Below are 18,463 nucleotides of genomic sequence, written 5' to 3' on the forward strand. Positions count from 1 at the left end.
AGAGAGAGAGAGAGAGAGAGAGAGAGAGAGAGAGAGAGAGAGAGAGAGAGAGAGAGAGAGAAATAGATTTTCCTCTGGGTCCTCCTCCAGATGTGCAGACGTCATTTTTTTACATGACTAACGAGGTTACAGAGAAATATATTATTACACAACCGGATTCCAAAACATTATAGGCAAATTTGAATTTGTTTATCTTTTTTGTTTGAAATGATTTGTGAAAGACAATGCTTCACTTAACTTAGTTTGACTCTTTTTTTTTAGGTTCAAAGAAACTCTGACATTTTACTTTAAGTAAAAAAATATCACCATTTAAAAATACACCATTACAAGTAAAAGTCCTGTAATAAGAATTCTTAACTCTAAAACTTTATTTAAGTAAAAGTCATAGCCTTCTAGTTACGAGTGACTTTAAGGAACAAACATTTTATCAACACCATATCATCAATTTATAGAGGTTGAAGCATTTCTCTAGATCAAACTACAGTACAGTTGTATGATAAGTAATTCAATTACCTTGACCAACATTAGAATGCTACACATGCATGCATCAGTAGATCCAATATGACTACTTTTAAGTAGGCCCCAAAGTAAGAATGCAAATGCATGACCTTTGCAGTAGCCTATTTTAAAATGCATTATTGCTGCTTTTACTTCCCCTACACTCAAAGACAGATTTTGCATATGTAGACGTACAAGGGGATTTTGTAACATCACCACTGGTTTAGAAGCCAGTCGTGGTCAAATATGCTGTTTACACATATGTGATATGGAAACTTAAACCCTCCAGCACACAAACACTGAAAGTAGGAGGCATCTTGCATCTAGCAGTTAACCGTTTGAAATGAAAAATATTTAAACAATCATATCTGTATTTTTCATTGAGTGAGGAAGAGTACGTATAGATGTAATTTTAGGAATTGATAAGGCAATTTAACTTTGTTAGTAGAAAAACCAAATCAGACCCACATTAATATTCAAAACAAGACAGCATTGGAAGAAGTATTGAAATCCTTTGTAAATGAACATAAGGTAAATAGCCTATACATACATACATACATACATGGGACATTCTACCAGAAATGTACATTATCTGTCCTGGAATTGTTACAGTGAATACAACTTGTATAATCCAAAACTGACAAAAAATTACTAAATGGGTGATTTCTGTGAGTTGCGATTTAAAGGAATATGTAATGTATTAGGTTCTTGGATGTTTTATTATTAATTAAAAACACTTTAGAAAATTACAAATCCTGAAAAATGGTCTGTCCTCAGCCAAATTTGAACTACCTAACAATAGTAACTATCAGTATTCATTAAAAGTTTAAGTTGTTATCATTCACATTAATTGATAAAAAACATTAAATGTTACATAAATTCTACAAATAAATCGTATTTTACAACTGTCCCCATGTTTTCGGTCAGCCTTGTCACGTTACATAAAAAAACGACATAAAAAGTGTGTAATACGCCTTTTAAGGTTATGACTCAGAGGATGTGACATTATTTGACTGAGTTGATGCTGACACTGATAAAGGGTCACTTTTTCTCAATCACTTTTATGATTTAAAGCTTGTTTTTGCATGTTTTTTTGGGGAAGACAAGCTAAAGGGTCATGCGCTGTCACACTAAAATATCCTAGAAAATAATGAAAGTTTTGGAAAACTTAATCATGTCTAAAAATGTTACTGAAATGCCTTGCTTACAAGCTAACAGTTTTGATGCTAGGAAGCTAGCATGCTGAGTAATGGCAGTAAAAATGGCCGACTGTCAGGCCCCGTCACATCAGGCCCTGTCACGGCTGGTCACGGCCCTGTGGGACAGTATTGTATATATCATATTATATTATATTGGCTAAACATGACCATGTTAGTCTCATAACATTAACATTAAAATAATAATAATTCCAAATAGGACTACTTACTAAAACTTAATTAAAGAACATAAAACATAGATTTTCCTGCATCAACAAAATCCATAAATTCAGTCCTGTCACGTCACGGTTAGTCCTGTCACGTCACATCAGTCCTGTCACGGTCAGTCCTGTCACACATCACATTATGATATAAAAATGGACTATTTAAGAAATTATTCATGAATTAATCTCTTTAAATGTGTACATGAAGGCAGGGGTATATATCCACTATTGCATATTTGTAAAAATCTGGGATGTAAAAGAAGATTTTTTACAATCGTATGAGTAGCTGGTGGTTATTCTGTGCTTACGATCCACTAAAATGAACCACAAAGTCACATATTTCTTATATGAGTTACAAAACCATGTCAGATACAATCAGGGACATGTGATCAATAAGAAAATGATATTTGTATTAAAAAAAAAGTCATTAGGAAACCTTTCTAAAATTTAGAAATTTGTCTGTGACAGGGCCTGACATTTTAGGGGGTGAAAAATGTCTTTTATTCAGGCATAAAAACATGCTGAGATGGCATGATATGTGTTTTTCATAGCTTAAGATGTTCTTCATATGGCTTAATGTTCAGATTTAAAAAAAAAAACTTTTTCCTTCAACGATTTCTAGAAGTGGAAATGTACCTTTCTGGTAGAATGTCTCACATACATACATACATACATACATACATACATACAAACATACAAACATAGACTACATATAGTAGTTTTGTGTGTCCTAAAACATGTCTTAAAGGATCAGGATATTTTTTCTTCCAATGCTGAAATGTGGTAGGGTAGAAGTGTAAAGTAGCATAAAAATATTGTATAAAAATACCGTACTTCAAAATTAATAAGTGCAACATTTGAGAAAGGGTATTTAGTTACTATATAGCTCTGGAGGTCCCTACCACATTTTTGTGAATTAACTGATGTGTATTAACTGATTTGTACAAACCGACACTGACACCTTGTGTTAAAAAAGAAACATTTCACACTAACTCCTTTTACACATTAGCCGCCCTATAGGAATACATATATGCTATATAGGGACATATTAATGTCCATTGTTGTGATAAGATTCAGTGTAAAACGTTAATGTAAACAAAAATGTAAAGTTTTATGAATGGAAATAAACTAAGCAATTAAGCCCCGCCCCTCCTGTCATGAGCTAACATGTACGGAAGTAGATCAGAACTTATCAACAAGAAAGGCCGACAGACATGGTAACGTACTCGGTTCCACTCCTTTTTTTAATCATTTTATTAGGTTGTTACATTTTCTGACCTACATGTTGTGGTTTATTTAGGTACTTAAAGCATCCGTGTCCTGCTTGGAAACATGTTCTTGTGGTGTCGCCTCCTAGAAAAAGTGTCTAAACGAAGACAGAAGTCAGTTAGCAGTTAGCTCGCCAGGAAGCTAACGTTAGCTATTAAAGCTGGCGAGCAGCTTCCCCCTCCTCCTCCAAACCGAAACTATCCCGTAACGTTATCTCAGGACATTATCTTAACTTGTAGGGGACTAAATTATGTATTTATTGACAAGTACTCGATATCCTAATAGTTTTACTTTAATGGGAATAATAGAAATACTTTGAAACTATTTGTGTGGCGAGGATTTTGTCTCTGAAATGCTAGCGTTCAGGCGTCATTGTTGAGAAGCTTATGGGAAGGAAGTGTGTGTGTGTGGGTGTGTGCGTACACGGTGTTCAAGATCAAAATAACGTCAAGAGGCATGTATTGTTTTCCTGCCCGGATATAACAGTTATTAATGTATAATGCTCACTCACTTTTTATGTGGCCAGATCTATTGCCCTTGAGTAAAATAGTTTCGATTCAATCAGTCAGATAAATATGTCTTTTAAAATGTTTAAAGTAGGAGCACTTAGGCTGAAACCAAGTGCCACAAAATGGGAAGTTTAATAAATGAATAAACAGTCAAGGTAATTGTATTTAAATAGGATAAGAACACTTACACTTATCATCGACATTAGCAACTACAAAGTAACAGTTATCTTCATTATCGGTATAATTTCTGCTTATACTATAATAATTTGGTCCATAAAAATAGTAGAAATTGCCTGTCACAAGCTTCCAAAATTCAAGTGGACTTTTAACAATAGCTTGTTTTGTCTGACCGATGGTTTAACACCTATTTACAATCATACAAGACTAATAAAGCAGCAAATAATATTTTGATAAGCTTTTTTTTGTTGTTGAAATAACTACTTAAATTATTCATTTATCATAATGTTGACACATGATTTTCTACCAATCAATTAATCAACTTGTTCTGATGTGTTGGCTGGCTAATTTGTTGCCACAGCAGTAGAGTAATAACTTTATGAGGCTGTTTAATGATTGACAACCAAATTAACACACTTCTCATTCATCTTCTCTTCTTTCACTTTACAGATGAAGTCTTCCTGAACAAGCCTCCAAAAATGGTGCTTCTCTGACATTTTTTTTTTTTAACCCTTTTAAAGTCTTCAGTTTTTATATAGTTTCCAACATTTTAGCGGAGAAGCATTACCACAATGACCGTCACTTACAACCTCTGTGCCCTCCTAGTTTTCACCATAACAGGTGAGTGAGTACACACTGTTCAGTGTGTTTGACTGTGTATCTATCTCAGGTGCCTACTTTAAATGTCTATCAAGCAAAGGCTATGTTTGCACTTTGTTCACACAACATTTATGATTGGACAGCCATGGTGATTAAACACCTGCTTGACTCATTCTGTTTTCGCTCAATTTATCTGCAGCATGCAGCCGTTTTAAGCCTGCCTTCTGCTCTGGTAAGGAGACAAACTCGTCAGCACTTTATCTCATGTTGTGACCAAGAAGAGGTTTTCAGTGTCACATTCTGGTTAAATACTTCTCTCTAACCTACCATGAGCAGATCATATTAAACAGTATTTCTTTATTGTTATTGTTCCACACATCTTCCCCAAGCACTTATTTTAAACTGTAGTGTTATAACATTAAGCTCAATTGGTGTAGTGAAATTAAGGTTTAAGCAAAAATAGTCATGTTGCTGACATTTTCTTCAACACCTCCTAGGTTTAATGCCATGCCCCAACCCTTTCAGCTTCAAAAAGAAGAACTGTGAAAAAAATGTGGCTTCTTAACCTTTGCTCTTCTGTCTTGCTGTCCCTCAGCCCGCTGTGGGCATTCCCTCCAAGTCTTAGACAGTAAAGTGGGAGAGATCGCAAGTTCTGCTTACCACAGCTGGTCCTACCGCTTTGGCTCTACCTATGACTGCTGGATCATCGAGGGCTCGGAAGGAGAACCTATCGTTCTCAGGTAAAAGCACTGAGGGAATTTAAAATACCAGATACAATTATTTGCTGTAAATCAAATGTCATCTGTGATAATGATACACTCAACTGACTGAATTCATTGTAAATATGACAATGATATGTGCCGTGCAAAGTATTGAATATCTTTACTACATAGAAAATATTAGGGACCCTGATCTTGCCCGATCATGTTTCTGTGGTTGGGATGTCATTTATGAATGGCCTAGTAGTGGGCAGTATTAATAAAAACCAATTGAGAAGATGTTTGTGGATAATCCAGCAAAATAAATATCTGACAGATGAAGAAATTTTAATACCAAAATCAAAATTTTCAAAAGAAATCATGTAAACGTCCAATATTGCCATTTGATGATTTGCAGCATGTGCTAATACACCTTTACGCGATTAAAGGAATAACTAGTGTTGTGTGGCGAATGGTGATCGTATTTTGTCTTACTTGTTTTGTTGCAGAAATGCTGCCTCTTCGCTGGTATTTTTATGTAAGAAAGGTTGTTCACTAATTCTACTCTAAATCCTTTTCTTAGCTTTTCACAGTTTTCAGTACGGTGTAGGAAGGAATGGGTGTCTATAAATTCATCAGCTGGCGGCGAGCCGCTTGTCCTTTGTGGCTCCAAGTTGCCGCAACCAATGGAGTTCCCAGGGGGAAATATTACAGTGATGCACCACTTCCTTCCGCATCTGTTCCCTGTGTCGTCTTTTCTGTTGAACTACGCCAGAGGTATGATAGCATGGTGTTATTTTCATTTTGTTATTTGTGCTGTCTTCATCCACCTTGTCAAGGAAAGAATCAAGGTGTATCACATAGAATATTGTAGTTTTGGAAATAGCTTTGCATTTTTTTTGCAAGTTCCAGTTCTTGTCAAAATTTAATTCCTCTCTTCATATCTTTTATCCCTTCTTTTTCTACAGGTCCCGACTCTGGTGAATGCCCAGTAACATCCTTTGAGTGTCTGGGGGGTCGCTGCCTTCCTCTCTCTTGGCGCTGTAATGGCCAGGTGGAGTGTCTTGGGGAAGGTGCTGGCCTCGGCACCGATGAACAGGGCTGTGATGCAGAAGTGGAGACCACAGAACGCCCAAAGTACGGCAGCACACAGCAAGGGGAGGAGGACAAAGCAGAAACGTACACAGAGAAGAACCCATATTGGGACCCAGATAGACATTATGGTGCAGATTCAGAGGCTGATCTGTGGCCGCTGCAGAAGGACGGGGACGAGGAGGAAGCCCTTGTGGATCGAGAGCAGCCTCCGATTCACAGGGAGCTCGTTGTGACGCCCACTCCCATTGAGTGGCCCTGCGGAGGGCTCCTCCAGACCTTCTATGGGACCTTCTCCCCTCCAGCCATCCGGGGCCCCGCGCTGTTCTGTGTCTGGACTCTGGACCCTCAGGACTCGAGGCCACTGAGGCTAGACCTGCAGCAGCTGGTGCTGGGACCCGGGGATAGACTCACTGTGTACAACAGAGAGCAAGGCAAAGGAGAAGTTATTAAAATTGTGAGTTTCTTTAACTAAGATAATGTATCTAAACATGTATTTATTTGTTTAGTTTACATAATAACTATTTTTAAAAACGTTATGTTAAAAGAGCTTTTGGTAACATGAAGTGCCCTTTCTGCATCTTGACAGATCACCAGCGTCTCTAATTACAAATCAGTCCAAGTTGAATCCCATACTGGCCTGCTGTCAATGACATACGAGACCCTTCCTGGTTCGGAGGGGAGCGGCTTTAACGCAACGTTCCATGTCGGGACCTACTGCCCCCCTTGGGAGGGCCGGTGTGGAGGAGCAGCGGGAGGCTGCTTTACCCAGGAGCAACGCTGCGACGGGAAATGGGATTGTCCCGAAACGGGGAAGGACGAGGAGGGTTGCAGGGGCTGCAGTCCGAACCAGTTTGCCTGCGGAGTGGCGGGGCAGAAAGCGGTGGCATCCAGTCACTTTGCTGGCAGACCGGTGTGCTACCCAGTGACAGAGAGATGCAACTACCAGCTGTACTGTGCCGATGGCAGCGACGAGAGGGACTGCACCGTGTGTCAGCCAGGCACCTTTCATTGTGACAGCGACAGGTTAGTGTGTGTGTGAGAGACTGAAAACCTTTTTATATCTCTCTGGCTCAGACAGGACAGCTGTCTCATTTTTGTTCTTTTCTTGACCTTGGGAACAACAGTTGACAAAACAATCTCAACTCAAAGTCCATTAGAAGCTGTTCTAGAGTTTTGGATCGTATCACACAGTCTTCATCAGCAGATCGAGTTTGCTCACTTGTTTTTGAACTGTCAATGTTCAGACTTTCAAACCACTAAGACTTCTCATCCAATTCAGCTTAAAAGTTAATGATTGAGGCTTAATGTTGGAAGCAGCAGCTGACAAAGCAAAGCGGTCTCTCGTCAAGGTCCATTTAGTGGCTGTTTAGCTGCTATTGTTTTGTTTTTATATAGATTGTTTTGCCAAATGAGCTTAAATGATTTGTGTCTGGTGGTCAGGTTAGTTAAGTATCAATGCTAGGTGTGTCTTGGTTATAACGCAAGTGTGTGAGTCAGAGGGTGCGGGCAGAAATGTGACCATACGAGTGTCGGATGGCTTAAATTCTGTGTATTTTGTGGGTTAAGGTTTGTGTTGAATTTAGTAAAATGAACATTATCTTGGGGTGTTATAATTTAAAAAAAACAAAAAAAAAACAGTGCACTTCACCGCATATTCAGCTTGTTCAGGTGTTGCAATTCTTCCAAAAATAAGCACTGACAATATACCTTATCATTCCATTTTTGGTGTATTGTTTGATTCAGCATAATAAATGTATAACTATAAAATTAGGGACTTTTATATGACCCATTTAAAGAGACACCATCTCCCTTCAAGAGCCACAACACTGCAATGATAAACAATATTTGAATAAATTCCAACGTTTGATTTACACATTGTATAGGATACAACATATTGTTTCAACTCTTACATTAGCCTATAAAATTATTAATTTCAATATCTAATCATGAGCGTTTAGGCTGGTTTACAATCATGTGGTTTATTATAATGCTTCATAACACACGGCTCAGAATGCAACTTCATGTGAAACTGAATCTCTCACTTGAGTTATTCCTGGACACTAACACACAAGCGGCCCGTTGTCCCGTCTGCAGGTGTGTGTTTGAGAGCTGGCGCTGTGACGGCCAGGTGGACTGTAAGGACGGAACAGACGAGCTCAACTGCACGGTCACCCTGCCGCGCAAGGTCATCACCGCGGCAACAGTGGGCAGCCTTGTCTGTGGGCTTCTGCTAGTTATTGCCATGGGCTGCACCTGTAAACTGTACTCGCTCAGGACCAGGGAGTACAGGTAACTGTTTTGATGTCCAGTTATGCTGTAACGTATTTTTTTATATATTTTTTTTTTTCTTTTTTTTTTTTTTTTTTTTTTAATTTTTGTTAGCAAAACTTTTTGCTTTCTAGACTTCCAGGCTTTTGGAATATAATTTTGCTTCTTTGGAGCAGCATAGTAGGGATTTCTTGTGACGTACACGTACCAGAATATCTCACAACAACACAGCCAGTACAGTCCATACTCCACTCTTTATTTGTAAACGGTCAGCTTCCCACCTGCAATTTGTCCCAGCCAAAGTAGGTTATGTTGTGTGTTCTCTTTTGAAAACGAAACATTTTAACTAAGTACAGCAACTTTATGAAGTGAAAACTATCCTATAACAAAAACAATGTGTGGTGTGAGATGTTGTTGGTAATGTAAAAGGTAGATATAAAAGATAAATACATGTATCATGACTGTATTCTGTATATACATCTTTCAAGGGCTTCTCAACAAAAGTGTGTGTGTGTGTGTGTGTCTGTGTGTGTGTGTCTGTGTGTGTGTGTGTGTGTGTGTGTGTGTGTGTCCGTGTGTGTGTGTCTGTGTGTGTGTGTCCGTGTGTGTGTGTCCGTGTGTCCGTGAATGCATCTTAATTTGTCCGTTTGTGTCTGGCAGCTTGTTTGCGCCAATCAGCCGCCAGGAAGCGGAGCTGATCCAGCAGCAGGCTCCTCCCTCCTACGGTCAGCTGATTGCACAGGGTATCATCCCCCCAGTGGAGGACTTCCCCACAGAAAACCCCAATGAGGTGAGAGGAAAGAGCACCACACAAACTAGAACTGCAGGGATGCACATTGTTGTTGTGTGAGATATAGATAGATAGATGGATGGATGGATGGATGGATGGATGGATGGTCCGATACCAGTATATGTATCAGCTCCGATACTGCCTAAAACGCTGGTATTGGGAAGTACTGGAGTTTATGCACCGATCCGATATCACGTAATAAAGCCCTAAAGAAAATCTACGTTAAAGTAGTTTATATATGTTCTTTTTCCATTATAACTGACTGTCAAACTGGATAATAAAAGAAAGTTCTGGGGCATTCATTGTTTGTGTTTGTTCATGTTTCACAAAGAGTTTAACCTGAGCCAGACCGACAACAAAGATAGAAATAATATCGCATCCATACAGGGATAGTAGTATACAGTTGTTAAAACATAATAAAATATATGACACACTGGTATTGGATCGGTACTCAGTAGCGGCTGATACGCAATTTCAGGTATTGGGATATTTCCTGATATGAATACCATTTGTCTGTCATCTTAACCTCAGTGTCCAGTTTTTAACCCTGGCGCAGGACACCGACAGACTTATTTATGGCACCTAACAGTACCATAAAAATCCTACTATTGTGGGATTCAAACGCTTAACTTGAAGTTAAAGTTTGAGAGAAGGTGTGAGTGTTTAAAAAAAACCATGTCTCATCCCTCGAGACTTCAGCTACACAGAGCACACTGTAATCTAGTAGCCCTGGTTTTAGCTGTCTTTAAGACATGCCCTCCACTTCAGCATCCATATTAATCCCCAGCAGGCTGTGAGCTAATGTGCTGTTACCATTCAGGTTCACACTGAGGTGCTCTATTATTAGTTGGTGAGGACAGCTGAGGTAATGGAGGTGGAGGAATTAAGTGCATAAAACAAAGCCAGCTCTGATGGGATTTCGCCAGGCTATCTACTTGTTTTCTAAAAGACTTGTGAATACCATGTTTAGTATTTCAAATGATCGTATACCATTTTAAGGATATAGAGCAAGAGTTGTAGAAGTTTTTTTCTTTTTTTTCTTTTTTAAACTGATTTTGCTCTTTTCCACTCCATTTCTTCACACCTTCCTCCTTGTCAGACCTCGTCACTTTCTCTGAGGGGAATCCTCCAGCTCCTCCGTCAGGACGCTGCCACCTCCCCACACCGCAGACGCAGGCCCCGATTCATCCGCCGGGCTGTTCGCCGCATGAGGAGGTGGGGTCTAATCCCCAGACCTCCGTCTAGGCCGAGTCAGGCGTCCAGCTCCAACCAACAGCAGTCAGACGCTGCTCCCTCTGGCCAGGAACCAGCTCACTCCACTCCCACCAGCTCCTCGTCGGCTGTGGAGGCGGTCAACCAGCCGGTGCGTCAGAAACTTGGCTTGTTGGCGCAGTCAGAGCAGCAGCAGCAGCAGGATGCACCGCTTCCTCTATTGCCCCCACCTCCACCTCCTTACGCTCCCCCGGCTCCAAGCCCCGTCTCTCCCCACACTCCTCCTGTCCCTGTCCCCCCGAGCAGCCCCTCTCTGGCCTCCATCTTCCACACGCTGGGCCTGAGTATCTCCCTCTTCAGAGCCTCGCCATCTTCCTCCTCCACCAACTCCATGCCCCTCTCCGCCTCTCCTTCTTTCTCATCCTCCTCTTCCTCTTCAGATGACGAGGTACTGCTTATCCCCCTGTCTGAAGATACCACTTCAGAGGATGACGTGCCCATGCTCACCTGAATGGCTTCCTCACCAACACAGTATCCCACACCCCTCCTTTATCTCCTTTACTCACAACTGAAACCCAGTCTTTCCACATTTGTTTGAACTAAAGCACAGGAGTGGCCCACGGCAAGACTCACCCGCACTGTGCAAGTCTGGGGCCTTTTGAAATTGCTTTGAGTGGGATATGTTGACATATGGAATTAAATGTTTGACCTTTTTTTTTTTTTTTTTTTTTTTTTTTTTTAAAAGACCTCCTTAAGAAAGTTTAAGTTTTAGACGAAAAACATGGCTGTTGTATGTTTGAAACTAGGTGTAGGTGAGTATTGGATGTACACTTACCTAATGCTAGGCTGCACATCAAAGGTAAACTTTTGCACAGAAGAATCTTCCCTATCCAGAAACTGAGGCTAAAAGATTAGATTTTTAGATAACTTGATGGAAAATATTGTGTTTGAATGACTGCAACTGTGTGTATGCATTTGCATTTTAGTCTTATATTGACAGTGGAGTTTGTTTGCAGATGTGGATTATCTCCACATACTTCTGCCACTTGCATCCAGTCTCGAGCCAGTTATATTATCTGTGATAATTATATCACAGATAATTTAAAAAAAAAACATATTTTCACCTATTTAAGTGCCTTTTGAGGAGTTTCCCGTAGATGGTTCCTGAAATACACACTGCACACCAGAACACACAGAGGCACATGTTTTCTCACATCATAGCACGCATCGACACATCAGTAGCTTTATTAAAAGGTGAAAAAAACGCATGTACTCTGCAAGCTGGCAATAACTTATTGGGACCCCTATTTTATTGCACACTGGTTGCAACATAACTGTGTGTTTTGAGTACACAGTGTACATTTTCCAAGTGAATGTATGTAATCTACAAAAGCAAATGTGTCAAAAGACAATCTCTTTGGTGCCTGATTTTAGGTTGTGTATCTGTGTAGTGTGCACAGGAAGATGAGGCGCCCTAGTGATGAAAGGGGCCCTAAATTCACAAAATAACCTCAACTTGAATCTTCAACCCTTGAGGGGAATCAATTCGATTCTGCTGCGTTTTGACACAACAGACTTGTGGTGTGCCATTTGTATTATTGTACATTTTATGGTGTTTTTATTTCAGAGTTGCTTTTCTTTTTCTTTTCTCTTCAGTTCAGTTTTGCTTTGTTGAATGTATTAGGGTCAATGTGGAGTAGACAGAAGTTTGAAATTTGCAATGTAATGAGGTAAATAAGAGAGAAAGTGATTTTATGGTTTATTAGGGTCAACTTCACTGTATATAAGTAAACGTGGCTGAGATTAAACAATTTGCACTTTTAAGTGTTGGGTATTCTGTTTTATGTGTATGTGTGTTTTAAGGGTGAGGTGAGCGAAACCACCTGACACCTCAGTAACAGAGATGACAGAGTCGTTGCATTGTGCTTTGTATTCAAAAGTATCACGGAGATTCAGACTCCAGAGAGAGCTCTTCAGAGGTTGTTCTCAAAGAAAGGCAGAAGTTCAGATCATCTCTCCGGTGTGCAGAATAAAAGGCGAATGCAGAGAAAATGAAGCTGTTTGCCATTGAGCAATGAGACTACGTGGTCATGGCAAGGTAATTATAATGAATACTTTTGACTTATTGATTAATGTTTCAGGAAAGAGATTGTTAGAGCTGACATCCAGTTTATATTCAACAGCTGCTCTAGCAGACACATGGGCTTATTCCTGAGAAAGCCATTTAAAGTTTTAACTCACAGGCCAAGAGCTGCACATATAACCTTTTGATTTGGACAATGGAAAATGTATTTTTATATTTCTATATGTGTAGAATTCAAGCATCTTACTTTGAGTCCAGTATGTATGTATGTATATAATTAGACATAACTGTACCATTTTGACTAGTGCTTAAAAATGTGATATACAATAGGCCTAGGCTGTTAAATCAGTTAGCTAAACAGACCGATGTTCTGTGCCTTTGGTGTTGGCACTTACCTCTTGATTTATGTTTAGGGACAAATAAAAGTAGCATTTTACATGTTCTGCATTTAGTTTGATATTCTCTGTTGAGTTGGGGAAAGTCATCTTTGCATTAATGGTTTAACATTACTCACAAGACATAAGCAAAGTTTTGGCCAAAATTGTAGAAATACTGTAGTTGTGACTGAGTCCAGGTTCACCCAAACTCATATTTATATTATGAGTTTTATTTGCCAACTTGAAGGTCTAAATACTTTCTCCACACTACTGCTATACAGTTCTTCCAGGTCACTAAACCCCCATTCCCAGAATAAAAACCACACATGACGTGACCTCATTGTCCTCAGCATTTGCTACGATCTATCCAAATAGGCTACTTTACAAAATAAAATGCATTTATTTATGACCAAGAAGGATGAAGTGGCTTTGATTGAACATATTATGCAGCTTAGCAAAACTCCTCATCCAAAATGTCTAACAACAACTCATCATCCTTGTGTGACCCTGAAATAGGTCTCCGCTATAATTATGGTTTTACCTCCATCCCAGAGACTCTGGGTGGGGATGTTGGTGGTAATGGTGGTGGTTGAGTTCCCTGGAGCCCTGCAGAAGTGCATCTTTGACGAGATTCAGGCTCAGGCCAGGGTGGTCCGAGCTGCACCCATCTACCCAGACAGCCCACCCAACGAGCCCAGACTTGGAGACCAGGCCAGAACCTCTGGCCAACAAACCAATCGTCCAGGACAGAGGGCATCATCTCTGCGTGGCCAGACACAGAGGAGAAGCCTGAGAAAGATGGCCCTGCCCACTACTGCCGCTCCACAGCCAATCAGGATCCAGACCTGGATTCCCACAGAGAGCAATGACCTATCAGAGGCTGAGAAAGAGAGGCTGGAAGCAGCGGTGGAGGAGGCTGTGAGGATGGTGTCTTCTTTACTATCAGGTCACACACAGACACACACACACACACACACACACACACACACACACACACACACACACACAGGCTAACATGTACTATCATAAACTGTTCCCATAGTGAACAGAGTATCGGGTCCGTTGCTGCTCAGCAGAGCCATCAATAAATACTGCAAGTTTATCTGGAGGAATTCAAGTTCTGCTAACTACAACAGGTGTGTATGCTTGGCCATTTGTGAAGCTGCTCTATCTTTAAGATTATCATCTTTACAATGATCACTTATAACAGGTTTGTGAAATTTAGTTTCATGATGATACAGTTTATCCAAAGAAACTGAACTTCTTTTTTACAAATCAGTTATACAACTTTCTTAGATTATAGAAAATCATGTAAATATAATTTTGTGCTACAACATGAAAATCACCAGAATCAAAGAAAACGAGATGAAGTGAATATCAGCACTAAACATTTTGCTGAAAGACATTGAGAATGTATAGTAGGTTTGTATTTGATCACCCATATTTTCCCCTTTCACTAGGCACTTTTAAATAAAGGAGACATGAATGAATAAAACATGAATTTAAAAAGCTACAGTTTTCTTTATTCAGGTGTGGTCGAGCCAACAACAACTACAGAACTGAGACCTGTCTAGATGTGATGGCAAGTAGCAGTCTAAATCATTTTTTTACTGTATTCCTGTGGTAAACTTATACAGCATTTACCTGTACTTAAAATCCAGTACCAAATATGTCGAGCATTGTTTGCTGTCCCGTTCTCAACAGATCCCAGATGATCATCTGGCTGGATGTGATATTTACGCTGAGGCTGATTCACCTCGCAGGACTGAGCTCCGTCCTGAAGGGGCTGGACTCCCTGACACTGACTTCCTGCTGTACCTCCACACGCAGGCCACTGACAAGTGCAGGGCAGAGGTGAAGAAGACCCTCTGAAAACATTCACATCTTTTATATTCAAACATATCTAAGAAGTGTTGTATGTTAAATATTTTCACTGCTGTTACTTTCCTCATACTACCCTCTATGTGTCCTCTTCACCTCTCAGCCTAACGTGTTGGCCTACGCTGTCCACTGTCAGACGGACACTCATGGACGACCTGTGGCCGGGGTGGTCGTCATCTGCAGGGACAGTCTGACAGGAGCCACATACAGCCACCAGGCCATTGTACAGGTACGATTAATATTATTTTTGACTTATTCTTTTTACAGGCAGTTTTATAAAATGTTTAAAATGTGTCTTAAAAATGACAGATGACCCCAAATAAAACAAATAATGGCACTGTAGGAAGTGTTGTCTCTGACAAGCAGCCGCAGGATGAAAAAGATGGGTCATAATGAGGCTGTGTGCTCTTCTGTTTTCCAGACTATCATCCATGAGCTGTTTCATGCACTTGGTTTCTCTAAAGAGCTCTTCCACACCTGGAGAGACTGTTCATCCAAATCTCAAGGTTTTTAAACACATTTTGATATTTCTATGTCACTGTACGTGGTATTACATTACTATATGGTAGCGTGTAATTGGCTCATTTGTCATGTTGTTAGTGTCATTGTGTAATTTTGCCAAATGTGAAAAAGTGTGAAATGATTCTGGGACAGCTGAATCTACCTGTGGCTTGTGTGTTTATTAGAAGAAGAAAAAAACATTTGCCACGTCAAATCACTTTTATTTATATAGCCCAGTATCACAAATCACAAGTTTGGCTCAAGCGGCTTTACATTTTGCACAGAATACGACCCTGGTTTTAATTTACTTAATTACTTATTAACTTACTTTTATTTTACTTTTATACTTTGAGATCAATAATCTCTTTCGCAACAGTGGAAGGCCTGGATAACTAAACAAAAGTAAGAGAGACAAAAATGTTGCAAATAGAAAACAAGTTACATCATAGAGATGCAATTTAAGCTTAAATATAGATTAAAACATTACAGCCCAACAATTAAATACAATCTGGGAAATAAAAGTAGAAAAAAAGAAATACACAACAACCAAATCCTATGTAATATCTTGACTAAAATAAGGATGCATTGAGTCTACTACACATTAAAGATCATATGCACTGGTTAGAAAATGGTTCTTCTAATGTGTTTTTCTATGAGTTGTTCTGCAGTGGGTGCTGGCTGTTCTCCTCGAGGCAAAGTGAGTCACTCTGATGGATCGGGCCAGATGAGGATTTACACCCCATCCCTCATTTCCGCCTTGCAGAAGCACCTGGCATCCACTGACCCTGAGCTAGGGGGGCCGCTAGAGAACCTGGTACTGAGCAGCTCCAACGTAACCCTTTTTCAGATTCATCATGCGCTCTGTTTAAATGTTTTACTCTTTCTTTCTTCAGGATGTTGCTCCAGGCAGAGTGTCCTCTCACTGGGAGTCCCGGGTCCTGCAGGGCTCCATCATGGCACCGGTGCTGGGGGACTCGACCACAGTCCGGATCGACCCGGTCACCTTGGCTGCATTACAGGATACAGGCTGGTACACTGTTGACCTGAACCAGGCACAGAGTCTAGTCTGGGGAGATGGTGAGGAAAGATGGAGATATTAAATCTAAACATATAAATGCATGTAAAATCGGCATGATCATTATCATAAAAGAACAAAGCAATTACAAGAATGTAGACACACACCAGCTACAGTTGCAATTTAATTAAATCAGCCTGATAAGATAAGTTGAATATGTTTTTTTTAATAGGTGAAGGAGCTACGTTTGGTTCCTTGTCAACCTGTCGGAACAAGTCTTCATCTTTTTTCTGCACCGGCAGGTAGATTTATAACATATTCTACACAACAACATATGTCTTTTAAGATAGAATGTGGGTCACTTTTTCTCTTCATCCTACATTTCCAGCACTCATGTTTGCAGTATTCTCTCTTCTCAGTGGATTTGGGTGTCATTATCTTCACCTCCACAAGGGGGAGTGCCAGACTGATCAACATCTGGAGGGATGTCGAGTGTATAAACCCCTCAAGAATGGAGTATGTTTTATTACCGCTCATGTGATTTTCCTTAAAATCCTGTTCACTAAACAATATCCTTCAGATTATAGAATAAAATAAATTTCTTTTTTTGACTTTGCATTGACGAAACTCAAAATGTCAAAAATGATATACATTCTTTACATCCTTGCTCTACACTGGACTTTTCAATTTTCCAGTTCTGTAAAGCAGGAATATGGAATAAATTCTATTTCTTGTGCCTTCCATTGTAATATGTGGCACCTTGTTGCCATTGCACATTACACCACATTATCACCTTTTTACTTTTTTCTTCTCTCGTTCTTCAGAGTGAATGTTGGATAGAGAAAAATGGCAGAGACGAAGACTGGAGCGGGGAGATCTTTGGTGTTCAAAGCCGCTGCTTCTTCTCCAGTCTGACCAGACAGGTGAGTTTGTGTGTGCATGTGTGTGAATAATGCCACCTGTGTTTTTCCTTTTGTTTAACATTAAGTTCTCATTCTCCACTTGTCTTTCTTTTAGAAGCAAATGGAGCTAAGCAGCTCTGTGGTGGGACGTTGCTATAGACACAGGTGTACTGGCCTGAACCGGTACCAAATCCAGGTGTCTGGCTCTGAATGGATGGACTGTCCAGTAGGGGATAATATTCAGGTAACATGACACAACAACTTATGTAACTGCAGTATCAATCAGTAAAGTTTTTGAGAGGTACTGTTCATACATACCACCAGTGTGAGGTATTTGAAAGTATACCTTCCTTTTAGCAAACAAATTACTGGAAGAAAACACTGAATACTCACATAGGGAAAGTAAAGTACCGACTACTAAAATGTGGCTTGTTGACTGAAATACTACGTTTTAGATAGAGAAGATTCAGTGTGCTTTAAAAACAAGCTCTTTAATAATTTATAACAACTGATGTGACAATGATATACTGATGTTTGAAAATGCTACATGCAGCATCAAACAGATACCCAGTTCTTATTTGAATTTAAATCATATTATCTATTCTGTCTTTGCCATTTTTAACCGTCAGATAAAAGGATACCAGGGTTTAGTTCACTGCCCTGACAGGAGGTTATGTGTGTACGCTGACATTACCCCCCCTTCAGATGTTCTCAATACATTTCATGCTTCTATCTCAAGGCAAGTACCACTTTAAACATGCAACCCTCTTGATTTATAGTAACCTGTAACTCATACTGACCTTACTTTATTGCCTTTCGGTCAGTGATCCATATGAGACTTTAACTGCAGTCCAGACCTGGAGCTGGTGGCCCCTAAGACTCCCTGCAGAGCTCCCTGTGGCCCCGGTGCTCGGCGTCACTGCTGCTGTGTGTCTCCTGGCTGCAGCTCTGCTGTCTCTCAGGAAATGTTGCTCCTGCAAGGTCCGGATCCACACTGCCCCGGAGAATCACACTGATCTGTAGCAAACACTACCTTGTAAAACTTCAATACAAACTTTCACTGTTAAAGAATCTTTGATTTTGATGGCTTGTTTCTTTTTTCAGGCTAAATGATCATTTTAATGTGAAAGAGAAATAAATCATACAAAAAAATTGTAGATTTTATTTT

At 39.9% G+C, this 18,463-nt stretch overlaps 2 protein-coding genes across 2 annotated transcripts; both read left to right on the plus strand.

Moving 5' to 3' along the window:
• Positions 1 to 3,069: 3,069 nt before the first annotated feature.
• Positions 3,070 to 12,360, plus strand: lrp10 (low density lipoprotein receptor-related protein 10). The gene is made up of 10 exons (XM_028564738.1): positions 3,070 to 3,135; positions 4,324 to 4,494; positions 4,673 to 4,705; positions 5,069 to 5,213; positions 5,755 to 5,948; positions 6,140 to 6,720; positions 6,853 to 7,289; positions 8,361 to 8,555; positions 9,195 to 9,324; positions 10,424 to 12,360. Exons 2-10 carry the CDS (start codon positions 4,446 to 4,448, stop codon positions 11,045 to 11,047), a joined length of 2,388 nt encoding a protein of 795 aa, XP_028420539.1. The 5' UTR covers positions 3,070 to 3,135; positions 4,324 to 4,445; the 3' UTR covers positions 11,048 to 12,360.
• Positions 12,361 to 13,527: 1,167 nt separating this feature from the next.
• On the plus strand, positions 13,528 to 18,318 carry cirop (ciliated left-right organizer metallopeptidase). Its single transcript, XM_028563666.1, has 12 exons — positions 13,528 to 13,914; positions 14,701 to 14,850; positions 14,981 to 15,106; positions 15,299 to 15,383; positions 16,047 to 16,192; positions 16,272 to 16,455; positions 16,626 to 16,695; positions 16,813 to 16,909; positions 17,218 to 17,316; positions 17,411 to 17,539; positions 17,925 to 18,034; positions 18,120 to 18,318. The coding sequence occupies exons 1-12, from the start codon at positions 13,528 to 13,530 to the stop codon at positions 18,316 to 18,318; spliced, it is 1,782 nt and encodes a 593-aa protein (XP_028419467.1).
• Positions 18,319 to 18,463: the final 145 nt, after the last annotated feature.

This window comes from Perca flavescens, chromosome 19 (assembly GCF_004354835.1).
Source record: "Perca flavescens isolate YP-PL-M2 chromosome 19, PFLA_1.0, whole genome shotgun sequence".
NCBI classification, from domain to species: Eukaryota; Metazoa; Chordata; class Actinopteri; order Perciformes; family Percidae; genus Perca; species Perca flavescens.

Bases quoted from the DNA above. Each gene is read 5' to 3' on its own strand.
- cirop (XM_028563666.1), top strand. From the start codon at position 13,528: ATGGTTTTACCTCCATCCCAGAGACTCTGGGTGGGGATGTTGGTGGTA. The intron at 16,910-17,217 runs GTATGTTTTATT...CTCGTTCTTCAG, and splicing joins ATAAACCCCTCAAGAATGGA to AGTGAATGTTGGATAGAGAA. The intron at 17,317-17,410 runs GTGAGTTTGTGT...TCTTTCTTTTAG, and splicing joins TCTCCAGTCTGACCAGACAG to AAGCAAATGGAGCTAAGCAG.
- lrp10 (XM_028564738.1), top strand. From the start codon at position 4,446: ATGACCGTCACTTACAACCTCTGTGCCCTCCTAGTTTTCACCATAACA. The intron at 7,290-8,360 runs GTTAGTGTGTGT...TCCCGTCTGCAG, and splicing joins TTTCATTGTGACAGCGACAG to GTGTGTGTTTGAGAGCTGGC. The intron at 8,556-9,194 runs GTAACTGTTTTG...TGTGTCTGGCAG, and splicing joins CTCAGGACCAGGGAGTACAG to CTTGTTTGCGCCAATCAGCC.